The following is a 25516-nucleotide window of genomic DNA, read 5'->3' as shown; positions in this document are numbered from 1 at the left end:
TGACAGAACTAAACCCACATGCAGTAAGATAACACCCAAACAGATTCTCCCACGCTCCTCACAGTTGTTAGTACAGAAAAGATGAAAAAAAACCCAACCCCGCATCCTTTTCCACCCATTAAAGAGTACTGATGGCAGCATTTGTGGTGCTCAGTAGGCAGTGTGGCTGCAGTCACAGATGTGGGGGTTTCTCGGACACACCTTGGCAGGATTGTGTCTTCAGCAGGCCCCCAGGCCAACTGTGAATGTTCAGCTCTGCACAGCTCCTGGATCACTGCAGTATCTGCTCCTGGGGGTGCCTTTCATACCTTGTGTGCGAGCTTCTGGAGGGGCAGTGGTGCACCTTTGGCAATATGGCACAGTGTACCAGGCTGGTGGCTCCCATGAACCAGAAACTTATGCACACCGCTGCAGGCATAAGTCCTATGTATTCATGATCAGACAAGCATGTATCCATGTGCTGCCATGTTTTTACTTCAGAACCATGGGATCTTGATATACAAGTGTGTCCTTCATATACATGATTCTATGATGCCATGATTTTCAAAAGACTAGAGGAAAAAGGCTCTCTGCCTGCTGAGGTCTGTAGGTGATACAGATGAGACTCTAATTCCAAGAACCAGAAAGCAGAGGTCAAACAGCAGTTTTACTTCTCCACCACAAATGGCTGAGACCTGCTCATTAGGATGGGGAACAAGTACCCACACCCTGTACCATCCTTATTCAATGGTCATAAGTAAGAAATGGTCATAAGCGGGTGGCAATAGTTGCAGAAGTGAACCTATAGATACAACATGGCAGAAACAGCTGCAGGTAATCCAGAGCATTTCTTTTTATCCGAAGAATACACTTTCTGAAGACTGTCTGCTAGGGTGGAAGTATAGAAGGACTATTAAGGACAGAAATAAAAAGCTCTATCCACTAAACTGTGTTTTGCAAATCAGAGGATATGGAAAGAATTTAAACAGCTGAGTTTCACCATCTTCCCATTGAAATGAGTGGTGCGATGCTGAATCATTTCAAGTGAAGAGGAAACAATTCCAGTATTAGAGAAATTTAATCTAGTCATGGTAGCATGGTGTCACTGAAGATCACTTTGGAAACTCACAAATTTGAATGTATTGAGACACTTACATGACATTTTACTATAGGCATCTGTATGTAAATTAACCCACATAACCAATGCAACATGTACCTTCAAGTCTGGATCTATTTAAATAATACATAACGATAGTTGATGCAGAACTGTTCTAAGTTGATTTACCTGTTTCTTACCTTCTTTTGAAATTTTAATTACATTATGACAGAAAATTCAATTCTGTGAGACAAAGTGGAAGGGTTTGAAAACCAAAAATATGAACAGCAACAAAACGTGGATTGATAATCAAAAGAAAATAAAGCCAATAGTAATGGATTTAACCATAAATGCTGAAAAAATAGTGAAAGTTACACATGATTCATCTTCCTGATATGAAGGCAATTCTCATGTAAAGCAATGTTTTCTTTGAAGGCCTCCTTTCTTGAGATTTTAAAACAAAACTAAAAAGCCCCAGACAAACAAACACCACCCCCCACCAAAGGAAAACAAAAAACAAACCCCCAAAAAACCAAATCCAAAAAAACCCCAATCCAAACCAAAAATACAACAGGCAAACAAAACTGTGTAGAGATTTCACATTGGTAGGAAAAGGCTGAAAAATTGACATGAGTGTAGAACCAGAAAGTAATGCAATGAATCCCCTGTTAGAAGTGCAAGCTTCTAACTTCTTAAGGTCTTCTGGTTCCTTAAGGCTGTCCTGTAAGTGTGGATTAATTTTCACTCCAGCGAAAGCAGTGAAGTTTATCTCTAGCACATAACTACACTGGGTGAGTAAGGGTACTAGAATCTGGCCCGAATGAATCAGACAAATAACCATAATTATGTTAACTAGGTGCCTAAGGCATTACCTTAGCATGCACAAAGCTCTGAGAGATGGTGAGCTCTTGATGAACCAGCTATTCTTACAGGGAGCCAGGATGCTCGTTGCTGCTAAGGATTGATTCCTCTGTGGTTGGATAAACTGTGGGAAAACAGCAAAATTAAGACATCCAGAAGATAGCATCCAGCATACGGAGACACTTCAGCATCAACAAGTAGCATTTAGCACTAGGTGGTGCTCTTTTCTCTACCAAATTACTATTCAATGATTGTGAGAGGTATGGGCTTTCTCTCGTAACGCTGTGGCCAGTTGTTGCAGTTGGATTTCACTCAAAGAATAGAAAACTCAAAAGCAAAAATGTATCGCAAACCAGAATGTTTTCCTGTGTTGATTAGTCATCCCCGTAAGCCCAGAGGTCTATATCAGGCCATGCAATCCATTTCTGTGAGCGCTCAGTGATGTTGCTACTGCTCCCTTTTTCTCAGTGCTATTTGCAGTGCCCTGGTGCTGAGGGATTTCTTACCTCCCTAAAGAGATTCTCTTGGATCTGTACATTAGTCATTATCATGAAATGTATTCCTGAGATCCTCTATGTTCTCTTTAATATTCTTCTTCTCAATCACAGTCTGTGTCCTACCCTGAGTCTTCTTTGTTCATTCTCTCCCTATATTTCTGTTATTTAGTTATATGCTCTGTGGCTGTTATTTAGCCAGGAATATATATGTGTGTGTATGTATATATATATATATATATATATATACACCCACTAAGTTATTTTAAGTCTTCTCCCTTTTATCACTCTATCATTTTATTATTACAGGTCTTTACAGGTGTTCCTCATTCCAGAAATATTACAGAATTACAGGTTTCCCTCATTTCTGTTATTTTTCTACAAACAGCCTCAAATTCATCAATGCCTTTATTAGCAGAGCCTTGCAAGAATCTTTGTTAAGACCAATGTTTTCTATGAAAAGCCAGACAATGAGGTAACAACTTTAATAGTTATGAAAAGATCTAAAAAAGAAATCTCCTAATACAGAATGACTCACTGATAATAAATGGTAAATGAAATTCAGAGCACAGACAGATGAGAAAACAGTCTTTCATATTGCAGGGGCTGGGGAGGGGAATTATTACCATACAGGAAGAAGGTGTTAGATGGTGGATAACAAATGTCAGCTTAGTTCCTGTCAAACAAACACAATTGCAAGACTGACTTGCAAAAGGACTGGGAAAAGCAAAGAACATCTTTGTGCTAGGGTAAGAAGCCACTGAGCAGCCTAACCTTGAGTGCAGTGTCCAGTCCAGTTGCCTGATCTCAGGCAAGAGGTAACAGAGCTGGAAGAGGTCCAGAGTAGTGCAATAGAAGTGACCAGAAGTGGTATGAAGAGAAATCAAATGGAGTTAGAGTCTTCAGCTGGAAAGAGAAAGCTGCAAAGTCATGGCCAGTTTGCCACCCACTCATCCTTTCAGTGTCAACCCTGAAATTAAGGAATATCTGTTCTCATGCACTTTCTGAAGAGTGAGCCCCTTTGGTACTATTCCAAACAATTATCAAACTCATACTGAATTAACAGAATCTTCTGTCTTCCTCCATCAATATCTTTCAAAGCCTTGGTGAATAGTCTGTTAAAGACAGTTCCTTTTTGTTCTTTATAACTCCTCTCCAAGATCCCCATGCTGGTTGCTGGCCCTTTCGGTGCAAGCAGCACTACTTAACCCATCAGAGCACAAAGAAATGCCTTGCTAGGTCAGACCCACGGCCACAAATGCTATTGCTGCCCAGTGCCTGTGATGGCACGAGGGTAGCTGAATGGGTGCTGGCCATCTGCCCTGACCAAGCCACAGGTTTTGAAGGCCCCAGCAGACCCTGCAAGGTTCTCCAGCACAGCATTACCCTAACAGGGCAGGCAGATCCAGAGAGCAAAGACTGAAGAGTGACAATAAGAGATGCTGTTCAGGGAGAGCAGATGTACCTGTCCTCTTCCTCTGGTCCAAGTCTCCTTCAATCAGTCATTGGAACTGCCTGTTCCTTTTATTATCTGTTACTACAGGCATTGTTCACAAATCTTGTCTAATCCCTTTTTATGTCTGCTAATAGCCTGCTTCCCCAACCTCCTGTGGCAATGAATTCCGGAAGTTCATTACCCACTGAGCAAAGAAGTGCTTCTTCATTTCAGGAGCAAACTGTATCTATACTCCCTGTCCATAAATGAAAATTTAAATAAGATTTAGCCTGCCATTGTTTTGAGTATTATCCTTTGGCTTAAGTGTTCCCAAGTGATACATACCAATGAGTAGTATAAAAATGCCTTCAAATAAGTATTAAGGAAAATAATGTTCTGTTTGTTGCCTTTTCTGGAGAAAGGTGAGGAGTGGTTGTTTAGCCGTGGCTGGTACAAATGAATGCCTCTTCTCCACCCACATGTATCCCAGTACAGTCCTGGAAGCACATGTTTTCTCATGGGCAGGGGAGGCAAGGCTTGCAGCCTGGTGCAAACCTTGTCGCAGCAGCCCTGGATGCTGCTGCCATGGTACTGCACATGATACAGCAGTGGTCCTTCTGCAAACCCTGTTTGGGAACTCCTGCTTCTCACATCTCCTGACTTGTTACACCACCATTTCGACTACCCTTTTGTTTTTTTCATGAGTCTGTGTGACAGTGCCAAGCCAGGCTGCATACACATAGAGAGTAAAACAACTCATGCCATGCCTTATCTACAGCTGTCATCCCTTCATTTATGAATTCCATGATGCTATCAAAGGAAAGACTCTCAGTTTCTCTACCCACCCAACCCTCTGTTATGCAGGTGACTGTCCACCCACTCGCTGTTCCCCAAGCTCCCGTGCTGCCTGTGGCTTGTGGTCCCAGTATTGTTCAGCTAATTAGTCATGTCTTCACCCACATCCCATCTGTATGTTTTTTGTTATTACTGTTTATTGGTTTTATTGTGGTAATGCCTAAAGATGCCAATTAGGAAATAGGACTGCATTGTAAAAAAGCTATACAACAAGCTCTGACCCAAAGAATTCACCATCTGTGGCTTAGGCACACCATGGCTAGTGAATATGTGGACAAGGCGGGGGGGAAGCCTGGGAGAATAGCACAGGAGGGCAAGTTGTTTACATGAAGTAATCATAAAATTGGTCATCAACTAATCTCTGCTAACAGTCATTAGCAAGATCTGCAAAGGAAACAGAAATTTCATGGCTTCATTGGAACTAATTTCATCTATTACCAGAGATGGAGAACTTACTTAGATTTTATTTCTTCTGGAATGTGCTAGGGTTTTGATGCTTGTTGTCTAAGTATGTCAACTTTTTTTTTCTGTCTTATGTGGGGCAGATTGGCAAAGCTCTCCAAAGGAGGCTGCCCTGTGACTGCTAATGCTGCACTCACCAGACACATGCAGGACTCCCATCATTCAGTACCTTCCACAAGACTGAACCGAAATGGCAAGCATGATGGTGATGGGGGAAGGTGAAGGGCAGAAGAAGGATGAGGATACTACTGGGAGGGACATTATGAAAAATCCATCATGTTGGGTAACTGTATCCTTAAGGCAAAATTTGTGTTGTGCAATTGTGACATATTCAAGTCTGAACAGCTGGTTCTGGTGAGAGGCAGCAGAAGTGAATTTCCCGTGCAGCTTTTGTATTCATAATTAATCTAATTAAGGTGTGGTCTAACAGTGTTTGCACAGGCGTCAGCCCTCATACTGGTTCTGACAACCATTTCTTCTGTGAGCATCTGCAATTCCCATGTCCTTCCTGCCTCAATTCCCTCCACGAGCAATGGGAAGAGCCATAGTCACTTGGGTTCAGATCTGTAAAATAGTTGGCCTACTACTCTGTTCCTCTGGAGATATTTCAAGGTTTATTTCTAGGTGTTAGTGAATCACGACAAGGGGTCAGATTTAGAAGTGCTAGTTTCTGACCCATGGGATGGAGTCCTTGCAAAAAACTGCAGGACTTGGCTACACCTCAGGGAATATATAATAATCCAAAGTCACAGTAAGGTCTTATTCTACTAAAACATGAGTTATTTTCTTCTTCATACTGTGCTATATTTGACTATTTTTTTTTCACCTCATCTCCATTATTTATATTTTTCCTGTAATACTTGAAGGGACTTCCAGCTGCCAAGGTGGATTTGTAAGACTTTACTGTGAACTAGCTGATCACAACTTTCAGTTAACCAAGAAATTCTTAAAACACACTGACATAAAAGGCATGTTCTTCCCTAGTGTATATCCACTGACTTGAGTCATGAGACTGTTAAGATCACACAGGGGAGGTTTTCCCAGAGATGTGGTTTAGCTCTATTCTTTCTTGTGTTTTCTTCTAGTCTAGCAGTGCTGATTTAGTGGGGATCTAATGTATATGTGTACTATGGGATATAATGCAATATGTATATTTGTATCATGATATTTATCATGATATAATCATCTTAGTGTAGGCAGCACTTACAATAGTACAAACTAAAGCAGACCTTAGGCCCAGAATTAAAATAAGTGTATGGATGTAAGCACATTTTTGTCATAGAACACAAACTCCCTGAGTTGCCAGGAGCAGAGGAAAACTGCTGCTTTGTTAACAGTGATGTAGTTAACACAGTACACTTTTTGTGTGTAAAAGCATTGAAATTCTTTCTTTATCAAGTGTAGTGACATAGCTAGCAACTCTATTCCTGTCAAATCCTCTGCTTAGCTCCAGATGCAATCCTTTAATTGTGTACAGTTTTTTTTACATTATATTTTCTCCTTTACATTTACGTTAATTTTTCTGGAAGATGGATGGGGAAGAAAAAAATCTCCTTTTTTCTTGCTTCAGAGGTGCCTGATGCACTTTTCCTCTTGCACTGATCAGTTCTAGAAACAACCCTGCAGAGATGTTGCTTGGCTTTGACTCCAGCGATCCCTCTTCATTCTCCTCCTTGTCCTTTCTTGTTTCTCTACCATCTTCTCTCCACAGTCTTCTGTACTAAAACAGCCTGTTTCCTTTCCTTATCTGGTGTTATTCTGTTTATATAAACATCATCTTGTACTCCCTTCCTCCTTGCTAACTTTGAAATTACCTTCCCCCACCCTGTCACGAGCCAAGTGATAATTCCTTTCAGCAGCCTGCTTTGTACTTTTTAGCCTGCCAGTTTAGAGTGGCTTAACACTTTTCTTTGCTCATTGTTATTAATCAAGTCTCAGTGAGTGATGGGAAGAAAATGGAAAGCATCTGAAATGTCTTTTATAAGCTTGAATGCTTTCCAAGACCTGCAGTTTGAAATGAGAAGTCAGTCAGAGAAGAAAAAAAACTACACTACAAAGTACTTAAAAATCAAGATATAAGAGCTTTTAGAAGTTTTTTTTAGTTTGTAGAGAAGATCTTTCAAAAGATGACTATTGAAGAATCTAAGGTTGAGGTAAGCCCAAGGCATCATACAGAAAATGCAAACAAAAGTTTCACTTTGCCAGGTAGAAACCTGGAAGTACTGTATGCATTAATGTTGAAGAGTTTAGTTTTCATTAGATGTGAGTGAAGTGATTATTGCTGATGAGTGAATGCTGCTGACTTCATTCTCATCACCAACAGCTCATGAAATCCAGTTCTACAGGAATCCAGTTACCTTTCCTGTGACAGAAGATACTGGAATACAAGGAGTTATTGGGTCACACAGTTCACGGAATTATGACAGATCTGGACAATGCAAAAACTATAAAGAAAATCTGTGACCACTTATACAAGCCAAAACCTCTACATTTTTCAAACTATCAGACGAAGAATATAATAAAAAGTTTTGCTCACTAGAATGTATATATTGTATCATATTTGCATATACATTTAGGCTTCATGGTGTGTCATTTCAAAATCACTGAATAAATTGTGGCTTGTATGTAGTTAAAAAAGTTAAATAACTATATGCAGTCAAGAAAACAATAGTCACTAATGAGATAATATCACTGTTTCTCCTGTGTATGTGAGCTTAACAAAACAGTCAAGTTCAAATGAGCTATGCAGATGACGAGATTTAATGACCTTCGGAACAAGGCATCAATACTATTCTTCCACAGTGCTTGAACATTTCATGTTCTGCTGTTTGTACCCGAAAGAATATCTGTCTTCTGGAATGGTGGGCAAAGTTCTGAGCCTACTAATTTTGTTTGAAGCCCTCTACCAGACATGGTGCAATTGGTCTAACTGATATTGATTAATCAGAAATATTTTCATATTCATGTTTTCATATTCATGGCCTGTCTCACTGAAACAGTGTCACCTCCACTACTCAGCAGAAAAAGCACCAGAGAACACCACAACTGTATATTTATAATCAATGTCAAGCTGCTACCTGATAAGGTTTTGTACAGTGAAATCATAAATAGAAGATCATTATCAAACCATTATGGGATAGATTTTCATGGTTATGAATGGACTCAAAATCAATATCTTCTAACACTGTTCTGTTATTTCTATCAACTGAATCCTTCTCTGGACTAAACTGTATTTTCAGCAGGTCAAAGAAATAGTCAACCTTTAGCATGGCGCTAACTAACAAGTTGAACCTTTGATTAAATTGGCTTATTTAGCACTGGTTAATTATCACAGTTAAAAAAGTTTGAAGGGAGGGCTCTACTGTTTTAAGTGGTCTGTTTTAATTAAACCATTTCAAAACCAACTGATACAGCATATGCATGGCCTAAACAACTTGTCTGCAAACATACGTGGATCAAAATGCAGAGCTCTGACTCCAAAGTGGAGTGTGTTTGGCTCATTCAGGTTGTATGCTGTTCAAGATTTTAAGCAGCTTCTTAAAAGGCTCAAAGGAACTCTATGGGCAGTTTCACCATCTGTGCAAGGTATGCATGTGTGTCAGTCAGGGCCCTCACTCTTCCAAATGCAGGTCTTTGGTTGCCCCAGTGGATGAAGCTCATGGTGCTGAGTCATATGGCGGGAGAATGGAGGAGTTGAAAGTATAGCGGTTGTCATGTGGGATGGCTGCCAGGGAGGGATGTTCTAGCAGTTCTTCTCTAAGCTTAAAGGTTAAAGCAGGGACCAGAGCTGTGAACATCCTTCCTGCTCACAAGCCTTGCAGTTTGCCCCCTGTATGTGAACTGGTCAGGGGGTGACCAGAGGTGGTTGGTACCTGTGCTGCTGGAGCCACAGGAGAGATGGGGTGCTCTACTGCAGGTCCTTACTGTAGGCATGCTGATTAAGGAACGTGAGAAGGGACCTTCCAGGAAACCTCACTCATTGGCTATGAGATTGTACAAATCTATAAATGTTACCAAACAGCTTTATTAAAGGTATGGCTATGTACATAGACAGTGAAAGAAAGGAAGTGATTGTGCCCTTATTTATCCATGTTAGTTCTTCAACAAGGTGAATAGGATGCTGCAGAGCAGAGGTCAATAACCTTATGAAAAATGAAAAACAGGAGAATTGATTTATGTTTCACAGGGGAGTGAAGTTAACAGTATAACAGACTGCTTATTTACATTGGATGAGTTACAAAAAGAACCAAACAAAAGCAGTTTATTTTAACAAAAGGATTGTACACTTTCTGGAAATAAGTAATATATCTTTAAACAGCCATTAAAGAAATAGGACCTGAGTCTTTTTCCTGTTTTACATCTGAATAGTCACAAATCAGGCAATTTGCATGAAACATGGTAGGAAGCTGAAAGTAACTTGCTGTATCAATTTCAGAGGGTTCTGGCACTGGAGTGAAATATTTAACATGGAATATATGTGTGTAATACTGTAGCACTGAAATAACCATAAATTAGAGAAGAATAGGGAAGAATAGTACCAAAATGCACGACTTCCAGTTTAATCCCAATGTGGGTAACAAATCCTTGCCACTAAGGTCTTAAACCTGTAAATACCAATCCATCTGAGTATGTAACATTAAGCTCAGGAGGACTTTGGCCAGACATTTTAACCTGCTGTTTTCCTTTCTGATGTGGAAGAGAGAAGGCTGGCTGTGGTCAAGCTGAGGCAAATGTCTAAGGGCACACAAGGGTCAGAAAAGAAGTGACCCTGGCAAGATCCAGAGTATGACCCTGGGTCCAAGCAGCCAGGACTGAGAAAGGCAGGGCTGCTGCTTCTTGCTCTGTTTGTAGCAGAGCTCACACAGCAAGCTAGAGGCACTGACCTAGCAGGGTTTTATACGCATGCTCAGGGTGATTGTGGATGAGCTTTGCTCTATTGGGGCTTACCCAGCAAAAGATGCAGCACGAAACAAATGCAGACAGCGGATACTGCCAAGGATCAAATTTGGCTTGAGTGTGCTTGCTACATTAACCTTGTAGCTGTATCAGCTGAAAAAAAATCATTGGATACTCTTGGATAATAAAGTATCCAAGTTACTAAAGCTATTACAGTAAAAAAGTTATAGACCTTTGCCTTTTCTGTATTTGCTTAAGCATTATTGTTTGCTGAGTTTGTAAATCTGATGTAAATAAATCATGAGAACCTAAATATGCCCTAGGATTCCACTCGCTGTGGATGAGCTGCAGGTATTTTTAAATAGCTCATTACAGTACAGGCAGATATGTGACAGAGTCCTGAGCGTTTAGTCCTCACTAGCTGGAATCGCTTTGAACTATAAGCCTGGTATCACATTCAGTTTGACGCCATTCTGTGTTGGTGAATGCCAATACAGTTCACCTGCAGGAGCTTTTTCTATATCTGCTATCTTTCCCGTTCTATTATACATTGTGAAAAAAGAAGCAAAGCATCTGGCCTATGCCATTAAAAAGAGAATTATGAGCTGGGAAGAGGTGGGCTTTGTTCTGCCTGTTCCACATCCCCACCATGACTTCAGACTGAACTGTGTCTCCATTTTTCTGCCTTTCAGATAAATACTGTCCCACTACCCTTCAGAGACATGCTATATTGCCTAAGCCCCCTGCATTTCAAACGCTGCCAGAGCCTTGAGAGGTGGTGCTGAGTAACTCAGGAGAAAGCAGGAGGCCACCATTTTGTGTAGACTTCCAGGTGGGTCATTTCGCAGAAATAATACAATTTCTAATAAATAGAGGAAAATAGGGAAGATAACAAAGGTAACTATGAGAAATGAGCAGAGTGGCAATAATACAGGTGGGACTTCTGATGGATCCAGGGGCATGGCCAGACCCCATCCTGCCGCTAGCCTCCACTTGCAGCTGGGGCCTGGGCATGAACAACCTTCATGATCAGAAGCAAAACAACCCGAACTGCAAGGTTTTTAGCATATCATTACACATAGAAACCCAGGCCTATTCTGATGGAAAACCTCCCTTAAGAATGTGAATTGTTTGGGGCAAAATAACCGGGCTTGTTTCCTGGCATGGGTATACTATTTGCATCAAAAAGTAATGTCACCCGCCCACTCCGTTACCAGCTAAGGCACTTCATTAGCGAGGTGAGGACAGGCATGCTTGGATGGGGCGAACCCCCCTGCCCAGCACGGAAGATGGAAGAGCTGCGTGCGGCCGCGGGCGGGAGATGCGGGCCTTGAGCGCCGCAGATGGTCCGGGAAGGGAATCAGGTTGGACCGGGTGGGACCGGGACACGGCTGAGGAGCCGGAGGAAAGTGGCGGATCCCTGACGGGGGTTTCGCGCCTTCTCCCCACAGGGCGTCCCCGCGCGCGGAGGCCCGTGCACGTGCGTGTGGCGGGGCGGGGCGGGGCCTGTGACGCATTGCGGCTGGCGAGGGGCGGGGGGAGCCGGACCCCGGGGGCCGGGCCCGTCCGTGCGCCCGCGGCGGGCTGAGGCTGCCTCAGTGAGTGACAGCGCTCCCGGCCCAGGCACTGGAAGGGCCGGAGCGGGGCGGGGGCTGGGAGGAGGAGCGGCGCGAACCGCCCTGCGCTGCCGCGGCTCCTACCTATTCATTCAGGCACCTAAAATGGCTGGAGAGAGGAGGTGGCGGAGCAGGAGGAGGAGGTGAGGGGGGAACCGCAGCGGAGACCCCACCTCCTCCCGGTCCGGTAGAGCTCCCCGCTCCCGGCAAGGCTTGCTGCCTCCCTTCGGCACCATGTCGGCCGGCCAGGACGAGAGCTCGGTGCGGGTGGCGGTCAGGTAAGCGGCGGTGCCAGGCGGCGGAGGGAGCGGAGCCGGGTGCTCCCCGCGGCCGTCACGCCACGGGTGGCCGCGGGCGGTGCGTGGAGCGGTGCTGAGTCCCAGCAAAGGGCAGCAGCGAGGGACGTGTTTCCCGCGGAGCGGGTGCATCACCTCGGCCTCTGTTTCTTTTTTCCTTGCAGCGGTTGGAAATAGCCGCGGGAGGAGAATAGACCGTTCTGGGGGTTTTCTCAGTCATTTCTCTCTAATTTTCACCAGTGACCCTAAAAATACTCCAACTAATTATAGCCCGGCGCTGCAAGTGCTTACTCATGGGAGCGTAGCAGCTCCTGGACGGTAGCGTTGCTGTTTGCATCTCGGAGCTTTGCGAGAGATCCTGGCAGGCTGGTGAATTTTAGCAGGATAAAAGCTTTTATCCCACGGAGGCTGTGTCTAACCTTATATACCGGGAGGGGTGGTCTGCCATGAGGCTGCTCGCAGCAGCAAATAGCGATAGGTGTATGTAGAACGGGAGTGGAGCTTAAATCATTTTAAGACATCAGCTAATTCAAATTACTCTTTATCAGAGATAAAAATCTGGTGTTCATCAGTGAACTCTTGGCTCTCCTCGGTTTTCTATGTGAAGATATTATTTAATTGTTTGAAGAACTTCCAGATTAGCCCACGGATGCCTTGATTTTCAAGATGTGTTTACATAATTCAGACATGAGGAGAAATATATGTATATGCATGTGTGCATATGTCTATGTATAGGCATGTCAATATTTGGGGTTTAATTGTGATACTGACTGATAATTTATTTCTTTCCTTTAAAGAAATTTGCTTATGTTATATGTTGACACACTTGGAGTATTATGCCATAAGAAATCAGATTTGAGGGGAAGGTCTGTTTTTAACCAGTGGGTCCTTGGAACCACTACATACATCTCATCTTAGAGAATTCAAAGATTGTGTAGGGAGACAAAGAGGGTGGATGGTTTTTTCTCTGGAGGGCATAGGAATAAGCGGTGTTAGTGCACGCTGCTGTTGGGCTGTGCGTGTGGGGGGAACGGTTCAATAACATTTTCAGTAAACAGAGAAACACCGCCCCTGCATGATAACATGGGGTGTGTGCTGCAGTTGTTCATTATAGTCCCCTTGCTGGTTGCGGCACATTTTCTATGGGGAGAGATGCTTTTGTGAATGCTGTTATCTGTTGAAGCGTTTTTCACATGAAGTAAAGGGAGGTATTATTCCAAAGCATAATTAGGCTGTATTTTTAAAAAGGAAAATATGAGATAGGTGTGATCCTAAAAATAGGGCGTGTTACAGGTTTACAGCTGCTCTGTCATTTGAAGAAAATATTAAATATGTTCCGAGCCAAAAGAAATAGTGATGTAGCTCATTTACGACTAGAGGTTTGTTGCAGCCACGAATTGAATAAAACCTACTGGTGCAACTATGTTTATAGTTGTAGATGTGTAATAAATAGATTAGAAATAATATATAGCAAAACAATTTGTTAAAGTGAATTAAGATCACCTAGCTGTTGCTCTTGAAAACAGATCCCTAATGTTCTAAAGCAGATTTCTGTAATATAATTGTCTAACTAACATGTCTGAATGCAGTTCACTAGTAATGAAGAATTGTGTCTTTCCTCCTGTCTGCCTTCTTCCTTTTGGCAGATTAAATATTCATGTACAAGATTTCTCCCTCCATGTTTAGTAACCAATTATTTCTTTTTTCCCAACAGTATCTCTTTGTAGATTTTTTTTTTATTATTATTTCTGGATGTGTATTTTGCAGAGCCCTATAATTCAACTGGTCTTGCAACTTTCTATATATCAGGGCCATGCTATGCTGTGCATTATGAATATTACAGTCTGTTTCCTTGTTGGTTTTGTTCTCAGTTCTTTTGGGGAGCTTGGTTCAGTGAGGATCTCCTGATCATCTGCTGTGATGAATTAGTCATTGTTTTTGTATGTACATTTCCTGAACAAGGCTTGTTTTACAGCAGGACCAGCTTTTAGTTTGCAAATTGAAGTAAGATATTGCAAAGTCATTGCACTGATCTTACAACAAACCTGCATTTGTTTAGACTTCAAACATGGGTAATAGAATAGGCATCGCTGAAATTGTTTAGCAAATTGTTTTTCCAGAACCTGGTTATCTCTCTTAATTGTATACATCAGGATTCAAAAATACTTCATTCCTTCCAATTAGCAGCACCTTTAAGCTATCATCTTGTATGCTAATTGCTCCCCATTTTCTTCAGTGTAATAATGGGTTTGTGAATGATGAGCTCTGGTTTACTGAAGCATGAAAGCTGAAAATAGTTTGGCAGATAATCTAGTAACTAATGCTAAATTCCCTAATTAAGGAAAACATTCTTTCTGTGTTGTCATCCACCACTGAGAGGCTTACGGACTTACAATTTTGATGATGGTGTACAACTTCAACAAAGAGCTTTGCTCTCTGTGTGACTGTGCATAGTGTCTGTTTACAGATAAAATCACAGCCCATACCCCCCCCTCCAGTTATCTAATCAGATGGCTGTATTTCTTTTAGATGTGAAAAGCTATCCTTTTTGTAAATCTGAAATTGTCATCTTGCTTTTGTAAATGTCTCTTCAGTATATGGAAACTAACTTTTATGAGAAGGCTGTGAGATTGTACAAACGTCATAGGCTACTGTTTCTGGACCCAAGTGTGTGAAAAGATATAGATGCTAGTTCCTAATTTTTACCTGTCTTTCCACTTTAGTGATGTCCACAGCTAAAATACAGTGTATAGGCTTCTTTCATGTTCTCGCCTGAGACTGGGATCTTCAACATTGTGTGGGCTACATCAGTATTGTGTTTTAGAGAGTCATTGTATGAGTGTCCAGGGGCTGGATGGGGTAATTTCAGTCAATGCCATTAGGTCCAAGTTATGCTTACTTTTACCAACCCTACAGAGCTGTATCAGAGCTACAGCAGAGGAGGTAGCAGTGCCTGTCCTCACTCCATGGGGCTTGAGCTGTAGGGTTAAGATGTCCTAGCAATGATGATCTAAGAAAGTTGGACTACTTTCTGTAAACCATGAAAGGATGCCTGTTATTTGGATCTTCTTATGGAGAAGATCTAACAATGTAGAACATGAATGTAAACACCTGTTTTTTAGTTCTACAAAGGAGAAAGATGGCCTTTATTCATTCAAAGTCTGCAGTCTCCAGACATACAGATGGTAAGCTTTAGTGTAGATATCTAATACTGCCTTTTAAGATGCTGTATGAAAACAGAAGTAATGAAGAACAGTGCAAAAAGATGAAGAGCTGTGGAAGCTGCTGGTAATCAGGAAAAGTAACATGGTCACAGACATGCTTGAGTGACTTCTTAGGTGGAATGGACAACAATAGGACATGAAGTGCTAGTTGGTGAAGCTAAAGAGTAGGGCTTTGGCACAGGGCATGTTGCCATTGTAAAAGATGGAGTCCAGTTGAAACTGTTAATGGGCAGAACGCAAAGAACCGGGGAGAAAAGAGTTAGGGAATGGTGTTTTATAATGGTGTTTATAATGGTGTTTAATGTTTATATGTGCCTTCTTCCTTCCTTTGGCAAGAGTACCTCACTGCTACGGCTTCATCTGATGTGATTGACATCTGCTCTGTGTTTCATTCTTCAAGCGAAAATGTGGGGTGTTGCTGCTGCCTTTCTCCTCCCATGTGTGGAGAAGCTGTGGGATCTGGCCACTGTGCTTTTCCCTGAATCATTTAAAAAGTTTCTTTCTCGTACCTGCCCTGAGTGTTTGCAATACGAATATGACACTGCTTCATAAAGATTAAATGTTGATGTTTGTCAAGTAGGAAATTGTGTGCAAAATGTAATGGATCTACCTGGAAACCCTTCTAAGGACAGTGGGAGTAATAAGAATAGCTGATGAATTAAAACCACTCGGCTTCTGTTTCTGGTGTTCTAAAAGGGAGTTAAAGAATTCTAGAAAAACGTATTGATTACTAACTCAGTTTAGGAACAGAGGATTTTTATTTTTTTTTTTTTTTTTTTTTTTGCAACTAATCAAGCTGCTTGTGGCACGAAATCAGGACACAGTGTTAACCTTTCACAGTATCACACAGTATCACAGTATGTTAGAGATTGGAAGGGACCTCAAAAGATCACCTAGTCCAATCCCCCTGCCGGAGCAGGAACACCTAGATAAGGCTACACAGGAACGTGTCCAGGCGGGTTTTGAATGTCTCCAAAGAAGGAGATTCCACAACCTCCCTGGGCAGCCTGTTCCAGTGTTCCGTCACCCTCACTGAGAAGAAGTTTCTTCTCAGGTTTAAGTGGAACCTCTTGTGCTCCAATTTGTACCCATTACCCCTTGTCCTTTCATTGTTTGTTAACGTAAATGGTATCCCCTGTAACCTTAGCCTTCCACTGCATAGATTTGTTTGGTGATCACTGGTTTTCTTTTTTTCATACCCCCAGTTCTTGAACTATGTGACCAGTTGGACCTCTAACCCTTTTCTTTCTTTTTTCCCCTCCTTTGCTATTTTGTGTGTGGTTTCCCCCTTCCCTCCAAACAACAGAATCTGTTGTTTGTTGTTGTCATACCTCCCTCTACCTTTTCTCTTGTGTTCCTCTTTTTCAACATTTTTTGGTTTTAATAGGTTTTACACCGAAGTTCTCTGTGCTAGACCCAGGTACTCTTAAACACACTAGGAAAGAAGCAGCTGAATGGAAGGAACCTGTCTTTTTTTGAGAGGTGTGTTTTGAAGCACTTTGGCTGTTGAAATTGATTTTTCTTTCTTGGGTTGATGTTCTGCAAAAACTTGCAGCTGTGTTTAAGCTTCCTACATGAACAGATCCTCAAATGTCAGATGAATGGGCTTGTATGCTATGGTATACATCATCAGTTCTGGAGGGCAGAGGTACTTATTTCACACTTCAGATACAGTGCTCATAAATCATCCTGTAACTAGATATGCAACAGTGATACATTACAGTACTGAGCATTAGCATCTTAAAATGTACCAAACTTTTGCTTTTATGAGACAAGAGTTACTACCCATTTGTAATCATCTGAAGCTGTGAAAATGGTTTTGGGGAAAATGTCTTAAAGTAACCATATTAATAGTATTAATGAAGTTCAGCACCCTATCAGTATGTAAGTATGCCCCACCAAAGACCAAAAAGAAATGAAGTTAAACAGTATTATATAGTATTTTCTGGTGACATGTTATGTGTTGGGAAATACCCTTCTTGGAGAGTCTATTAATGGAAAGCCACAAAAGAAATCCTTTTTTTTGGAAAGCTCAAGTTGCACATCTTTTGTTAGTTTTGATGTTTCTTCTTGCTCCCTGGTTTAAACAAACATTCCCTTGTCCTTCACTGAAACTTTACTCTACCCCATCTATATGTTTTGCATTTTAGCTGAAAAAAAAGACCCAACACCATCTGCTGCTGAATTAATTCTGGTTTCATCATCGGACTTGATCATCCGTAACTGATATTGCTTGGAGCAGGCTGAAATCTGTGATCCTGCTTTCTAGGAAGTAAACTTCCTTTCCAACGCTCATGTGCTGTAAACACAAAGTCATTCTTTGAAGAAATCTTAGTCGGACATTTCCCTTGATGTCATGTGTTCATATCCAAAAGGGTGGATATGTCTTGAATGTAGGAAGATGACAGAACAGTGAATGGGGCACATGAGTGGTCTGTCCATGCTTGTGGGTGAATTGTATTTCTAACTTAGTACTCCCCAAACTTTGCAGAAGACTTGAGAGTTTACTTTGCTTTGAAAATCCAGAAAGTTAGTCACCAACTTTCATTTAATTGTTTTCTCTTTACTGCTTATGCTCTATGAGGAGTTAGGATTTATACTGTTGGCCTAGATATTCCTTTTTTACGGAACTCAAGGCTTCACATTTGCAGTTTTTCTCTGTGACTTCTGTAAATGCTTCTATAGTAGTTGAATGTTCCTTGTGCTTGGGATCAAGGATCCTTGCTCCCTCTCTCCGCTTTCCCTTTATTTGCTTTAAGTGCTTTATGGATTACCCTTGCTGCCCACTCGGAGACGGCTGCTGGAATTCTTGCTTTCATGTTCTGTTGCCTGATTACTGCTGGGAAAATAAAGCCATTTTAGGGGCATTTTTTTTTTTTTCCTGTTAAAGGAAGAGGTTCAGTATATGCTGTATCTGTGGCAGCTGCAGGAGCAGAGAACTTTTTTGTTCTGCTAGTGTTATTCCTGTGTCAAATAGTTGCGAGAAGTTAAAAGTATCATTGGAACTGGTAAACAAGAAAGTTTAATTAGAAATCAAACCAGATCTGAACAAGTCCAGCAAGAGTAACTACATGAGCTGTGTGTGCTTTCTTCTCTAAAGTAGTTTTAAATCTTTGTTCGTTTTCTTTCCATCCTTCCTCCTTTTTTGTAGTTCTCCATGTTATTTCCACTTTTCCCTGCTGAAACATTTCTGGAATAAATGTCTGCTCCAGTGTAACTCAAGAGGGAAATGCAGCCTTGCTTTTCAAACATATTCTCCTGTTTGTCTTTGCCATAGCAACAAGATGCAAATGGAGAATGGTGAAAGGATTTTAAGGTCAGTGACACAATGAGCTTGATGTATAGAGAAGGTCTGTTCAGTGTGTATTTTAAAATGTGCAAAATTGACTCAGAGCTAACAATTGATCAGCATAAAACATTTTCTGGGTAGATTCTGTATGTAAATAAGGAGTGAGGAGGGGGTACAATCTTGTCGTCAATATTTGTTAGTGTCCTCAACAGATTTCATAAAGTTGGCCATTGATAGACTAATTGATTTTGGTTTAAAGAACTCTTTTGAATCAGCTGACAGATGCTGGTTTGCTGTTTGAAACAATGCACCCTTTAAGCATCTTAGGTCTTTAAGTCTACGTAACAAAAATGGTTGACGTATCCCTTGAGCCTGTTGACTGTGGAGTTTCAACACAGAAAAGTGAGAGCAACAAAACTTCAGTAAAAAAAGTTATATTACTGTTCTATGATACACAGAAATTTACATACATTTAATTTTAATAGTTCATTTTCACTGCTGGATTTAAAAATGGGTTAACGGATTTGTTGTCTATGTAATTTTCGGTGTCTCACTGCTGTTTTTAGCATTCATGCTGTTACAGGAACTCTGCACAGTTCACTTGCTTGGCAAATACTGAGGTATTTGCAGGACATGCTGGATTCAATGTAGTTTTCCATACTTGCTCTTAAATACTCCAGGTTTCTTGAAATGCTTTCTCTTGTATACTGTAGCTTTGAAGAACACCTACTTTCCCTTTGATTTATGTTCAACATAATTGTTCATTTAAAAACATGAATAAAACAGGATTCTCAAGGTGGATAAGGGTTAAAGGACGGTAGTATGCTATAGCATGATGATTCAACTACCACAGCTGAATGCATGGAAGGGTATAGTGAATAGGACTGAACAGAAAATGTTTCTGCTTTGTGAGGCATCTCGGTCTGGCACTGTATCTTTTCTGCCCTGGTTTATTTTGGTAGTCGAAGAGTTTGATGAAACAGGCTTCTCTCTTTACCCGGTCTAATCTTATTTGGGGTTTTGAACAAACATCTTCTGCATCTTGGGTCAGAGGTCCAACTACTTCGTTATTTTCTCTGTTTAAGGCAGTGTCTTTTTTTTTTATTATTATTTAAGTTCACAATTTTTTCCTTCAGTTTCTAACCATGTTAATTGTCTTTTTCTTAATACTGCTAAAATGAAATTAAGAGGAGATCTTAAGCTGAAAAGCAGTATAGATGTGGAGAATTAATGTTGGTCAAGAGACTGTGTTGAAGCATTTGTTAGCAATGTTGATTTAAGATTATGCAAGTTTAAAACATGAAAAAGTATCCTGTACATATATATTGCCAATAATGAAATATGTTCTTGTGTAATTCTGGGGTCACTAGCAAGCTTGCTAAGGAATGTCCCATGTACAATATAACCGTTAGTATTGTATAGAACTTTCTTTGACGCATTTGGTACCGCATTGCCTGTTGAGACTGCATCTTCTTGGAATAAAGTCATAGGAAGGTAGACTGACTCAAGATGGCTGTTTATATTAAAAATTAAGAAGTTGTATAATTAACTTTATTTTCGGAGCCAGTAATTCTTAGCATTCATTTTGTTGGACACTTCTTCACTTTAGCTTGGGACTAATTGAGAGGTGAGCCCTGAGACCATTTATGTCACTCTCAGTAGTACAGTATCCCAAGCCCTTGGAATTACTAATCTCTCTTTCTGTAGCATTGATTAAATATACTTGCCAACTGCAGCAGTGCCTCAGTCTTGCAGTGCTTGATTCTGTCCTAAGTCAGAATCTCTGTTCCCATCTCTACCTAAAAAAGACTGAGAGGAATATGAGTGTAGGTACTGCCTTTTGTCTTTTTTTAAATCTTGTTTTCCTGCTTTTCCCTTCCCACGCTCCACTAGCACTTCATGTATTGTCATCTCAGAATTATGTCATAAGCTCCTCAGGCCAAAGATGTAGCTTCATAGTAAATGCTTATGATGTGATATAAATAATACATGTTGTAGTATCATGAGAAAAGCAACTGCTGCTAAAACACCCAAGTTAATCATTGCCTTCCATGAAAAGTATTACAATTAAAATGTTATGTTCTGCTAAAGTATGTATTTAGCTTTGTTTTTCTGTCCCCCCATTATTTGTTTCTGTGTGAAGAGCAGAAAAATGAGTCCTGTACCAGACACTTTGATCTGCAGGAATAGCTGACTACTAATTTTCTTTTTAACCTGCTAAGCAAACTACATTGCTTCAGTTGTCACTCTACAGAAGTTGTCCAGGTAAGGTTTATTTCACTCCTGGTCTCAAATGCATTCCTTTTGAAATCTGGTCTTTAATGATTTCATATGTACTTAAATTATTTTTAGACTCTGGTTCTGTAATGTGATGCCTTTGAAATTTAATTTTTTTTTTTTAAGCCTTATCTGTGCACATTACTTTGCAGACCAGGGATGTTGATAACATCTAAACATCTCCTGTATTTTCTTTTACTGGCTACTATTATACTGTATATGAAGAATGGCATACTTGGGAAAGGTTGATTTGTTTTACGCACAAACTGAAACATGTTAAAGACCAGAAAAACGTTTTCATGCTGGGTTACGGGGGACTAAATATCCAAATAGATATATTTTTCTAGACATGATAGAAAAGGGAAGGATTCTACTTTTAATGGTGTTTGAAGAGGTAGGAGGTCAGAATGAAGGCCACCTGTTCAATCTATGTCACTTAGAGCGTGGCTTATGCTTCTGTCTAATCTAATCAGTCAGCCCATCACTCAGGAACAATAAAATTGCCATTTTGATCTTCACTAGGAGAACTCTGAGTTCAGCAAAAGTGGATTGGTATTCAGCGCGCTCTAAAACCTGGTATGCGAGACAGGGCTGAACTGGTATTGATAGGTAAAATATTTGACAGTTAAACATTAGTACAACTAGATGCCCTTTTTCTTCTTTTGTAATTCCAAAATCATCAGGCTTATGGCTTTGAACCTGTTTTGTGAGTATCTTTGTTTTCTTTACTTTTAATTCCCTGCAGTCACCAGTGATCTACATCAACTGGTCATCTAGTCAATCCATTGTCTTGGCTCTGCATTTTAAAGCCTAACAGTAGATATATCTCATTATCACTGCTAGCAAAGCCTTTGAGGAACAGATGGACATTTTCATTGTTCTTAAATGTCAACAAATAAAGCCTTGGTAGGTGCCAAAGAGGAAGAAACATTGTACAACTAACAGCTTCAGATGAGAGTGCATTTTTCTGTGCTTGCAGCCCTAGGTGGTGGCCTACATCTTTGATGTTTGATTGAAAATAAAGGGCCAGTGCATGCTCTGCTGCCACTGCAGGCAAGAATTCAGGTGATTGAGTGATGTGTAAAGATTAAGCATGAAACAGCAGGATGGCATTGTGGCAAAAGAAGAAAATTAGCGTGTATAGGAATCAGTTTTTACGTAAGGTGCAGAGTAATCTGTATCCTTTGCTCAGTACTGGCAATGTCTTGGCTAATGTCCAGTGATAGGTTTTGGGTGCTGCAGTTCAAGAAAAATGTGAACTGAGGGGGAATTTTGGACAAAAAAAAAAGAGTAGCTGCTTAGAAAATATAAGCAGTCCATAGTGTGAGATATGAGGAGTGAAGATTGGTAAGAGACACATCTTGAAACAGCTAGAGTGAAATACAAAGTAGAAGAGATTAAATTGTTCATGTTCAAGGTGAAGTGGATAAAAGTTAATACAGGCTTATATTGCAGTATAAAAAGTAAAAGGTAAGAAGAAATTTGTTTTTTTTTTTTTCTATTGTAAGGACTGATGTCCTGTAACAATTCATCTGTGGAGATGTGGAATTGCCCATATAGGAAACTTTAAAATAGTTCAAAGTGATAACAGCTGGGAACATTTTGGACATAGCAGGTAGTATCTTGGTCCAGAATGGTGGAGTGCCTGAATAAACTCTATGAACTTTCCAGTGCTTTTCTATCCTAATTATCTGTAATTCTGTGAAGCTGCCTGTAGAGTGCCAGGACCCGAATTTGGCACAGTTGAATGATCCCATTCAGATGTCAGAATATGTTCACAGGGATGTGGCAGTGTCCACATGAACCATAAAGCCTTACAGATTTGGAAGGGTAATCTTAAACTAATTCAGGCTTGAAAGGACCTCAGGAGGTCATCTGAATCAACCTCCTGCTCAAAGCAGGGTCAAAACTTAATTCAGGCAAAAAGTTGCTCAAGGCTCTATCAAGTTAAGTCTTGGAAAAACCTCTGAGGATGGAATTCCTCAGTCACTTTGGGCAAGCGATGCTTGACTGTACTAATGGGCAAAATTGTTTTTTATGGCATGCTGGGAAGTGTTTTGCTTTGGTTTATGACCACTGCCTCTTGTCGTACGTGTCCCTTCTCCCTCCACTCCCTCCCCCCCCCCATGTGAACCTCAGTAAGGAGCTTGGGTCTGTTGTCTTTGTAATCTTTATGTATTGGAAGAGGGCAGGCAGGGTCTAAAAGCCAGGAAGATATTGAAGAGCTCTGTGCCTATGATCTATTGGAAAGGGCGAGATATGAGTGACACCTTGAGTAAAGGGGTGCAGTCTCTTCTCCAGATGAAATCTAAGTATGATGAAGCAGATTCTTGGGGGACTGACAGTCATCGAGCAGTGCTGGTGATGTAGTTGCTATGAAAAGGTAGTGTTGTAAGCATATGCAGCATAAACTACTGGAGGCTTGTTGTATGTTTGCATGATTTCTATATTCTATCTGTTCTAAAGTCTGTTCTTTCCCTTCCTTCAACCCTTCCCTGCTTGCTTTGAAGACTGTTTAATGGTAGATGCAATATTGCTGCTTTGAAGGCATTTGGAGTGCGATTCAGTTATGGGTAACAGTCTACTTTCCTGTTCTATCAGGAATATGTGGTCATCACCTTTGGCCTGCATTTCTTCTGCCACAGTTTAAGCTCACTTATTCTTTTGGCCAAGCTGACTACTGAGAATAATTAGCCTCCATTACTGTTTAATGTTTCTTTATTTTTCAGGTGTTCATTCTCTCTTCATCCATCTTGTAGAATAATCGTATTTGTTCCCCTCTCCCCCACTGTGACAGTGTGCTTAATTCTTTCAGTTCTTCTGGCTTGTTCAAATGGTATCTTCTGTAAGTCAGAAAGAAAAGCATACAATAGTCAGTAGTTTATCCTAGAAGCATGTGATAATCTTGTGAATACAACCCAAACATCAGTTACTTATCTTGAAACAGTTTCTTATGATTCATGGGAAATTAATTATAACTTGTGCATTATCAATTTTTGTCTTGTCTTTGAAAAACGGATTTTAAAAATTGATGTATTTCTTCGGTTTTGTGTATTCATCTCATGTACAAGCACTGGGAAAAGTTAACATTCAGTATTGCTGGATGTCTGCCTAGAAGCAGTGTAATAAGAGTTTTGTCCGGTTGAAGTTCAGTCTGTTTAAACCAGAGGAATGTATTGGTAGACTGAAGAAAGTGCTTCAAAGTTCATGATATTTGCATCCCTTGAAGATACAGTTTTGATTTCACAGATTACAGCTAGGAAATATTACTGACTTCCAACTTTTATCAGATATATCAAGGAAACCTGACTAATTGTAGGCTAGTTGAGTGACTGACTGCATGTTTTAGGTGTATATCCTGTAATTTATATACACATTTTTCATTGTAAGATTAAACTTCTTTTATGCAAGGCTATATGTCTAACCAAGTAATGAATACCCAGTGGGGCAAAACACTTGTAATGTACTTCACTTTTAGTGAAAATTGCTCTACGGTTTTGCTGCCTCACTGGTATAGAGGGGGATGGTCACTCCAGCACAGCAATATGTGTGAGAGGTCCTCACCTTTGCTCAGAAGTTACATCAGTTGGCATTGTGTTATTTTCCCATTCTGATAATAAAAAATAAACCATAGTATCTTGAGTGTTAACCTGCTTTCTGTTCAAAATAATAGTGCTGCAATTTGACTGCAGTGTATTATTGCATTAAATAGTTATAGTAATTATATTTCAAATACTGAATTTGTAAACTTGTTTTTTTGTGAGTCACTCTTGCTGTTTTCTGTAGGTCATAGGGTTTTTGGTTTCATTCTTCCTCATTAGGTAGTAATGCATTGGCCATTTAGTTTTCTCATATTTCTGCAAGATTTGCCTCCAGCTTCTGAATGTCAGATGCTTCAGAATGCTTTAGGGGTTGGCATTCAAATATTCAACACAAATCAGTTTAAGGTATGATTTTAAGTTATGTCATAACCCAGGGGTTTGGGTATTAATGCGTTCAACGCATTAAGACCTTTTTCCTCAGTCACTTTAGTTTTAAAGTGCAATATATAAATTAGCTTATTGAGACTTATTTTCCCTGTTTGTCTTTTGAGGCAAACATCTCCCATCTGTAGAGATCTTAAAAGCAGATGAGGGAAACACCAGAAGGAAAGCTGCTAGATTAAAGCGAAGACATGGATATATTATGTGAGAACTAGTGCTGGTTGATGTAAAGTGGTACTTGGTGCATAACTTACAAGGTACTGCTGGGAGAAATAGCTGAAAGATTTAATTTTTTTTTTTGTATGTGTGTGTTTAAGGGGCTTTTTTTGCTACAGCTGTTTCCAGTACTGGGCATTCTTTGGGTATATTACTACCTGTCAGGGCAGGTGATGCCGTATACCTTGTATACACCAGTGTCCTCACTTGTGTGTGCCAGTGTGAGCAAATCCCGGTTAAGAGACACTGTCTCTCTTGCTTCCAGAGTTGGAAATAAGTAGTCCATGTGACCTTATTTCAGGTATTTTTCTTCAGTGCCAAGGTTAAGCTACAAAGTCTTGGACATTTGCTGCTGTTTATAAGGTGAACTCTGGTGTTGGAGTATCAATGACCCCATCTTCTGAGCATTTGTTCAGGGAGACTCCTATTGCTTATTGATCTAGGTACAATTGGAGCAAAAACGTAGAGTATATCCTCAATTACTTTGTAAACAGCTGAAAAGTTTTGTTACCACAGGAAATGGACTTTCAAAGTTCT

The 25516-nt window shown here is 40.5% G+C and overlaps 1 protein-coding gene across 9 annotated transcripts in view; it reads left to right on the top strand.

Moving 5' to 3' along the window:
* Window positions 1-11614: 11614 nt before the first annotated feature.
* KIF21A (kinesin family member 21A) overlaps window positions 11615-25516 on the top strand; it is a 91397-nt gene continuing 77495 nt past the window's right edge. For 7 of the 9 annotated variants that reach the window (XM_061366223.1, XM_061366222.1, XM_061366226.1 and 4 more), the window contains exon 1: window positions 11615-11972. In XM_061366223.1, the coding sequence (XP_061222207.1) occupies window positions 11929-11972 (44 nt within the window). In that variant the 5' untranslated portion in view covers window positions 11615-11928. The remainder of the gene's footprint in view (window positions 11973-25516) is intronic. The other 2 variants (XM_061366225.1, XM_061366224.1) reach the window with 1 other exon arrangement.

This window comes from Neopsephotus bourkii, unplaced genomic scaffold, assembly GCF_033783945.1.
Source record: "Neopsephotus bourkii isolate Nb327-2 ecotype Australia unplaced genomic scaffold, CSIRO-AGI_Nbou_v1 NB_1328, whole genome shotgun sequence".
Lineage (NCBI taxonomy): Eukaryota > Metazoa > Chordata > Aves > Psittaciformes > Psittacidae > Neopsephotus > Neopsephotus bourkii.
This window is presented reverse-complemented; position numbering and strand designations above follow the sequence as displayed.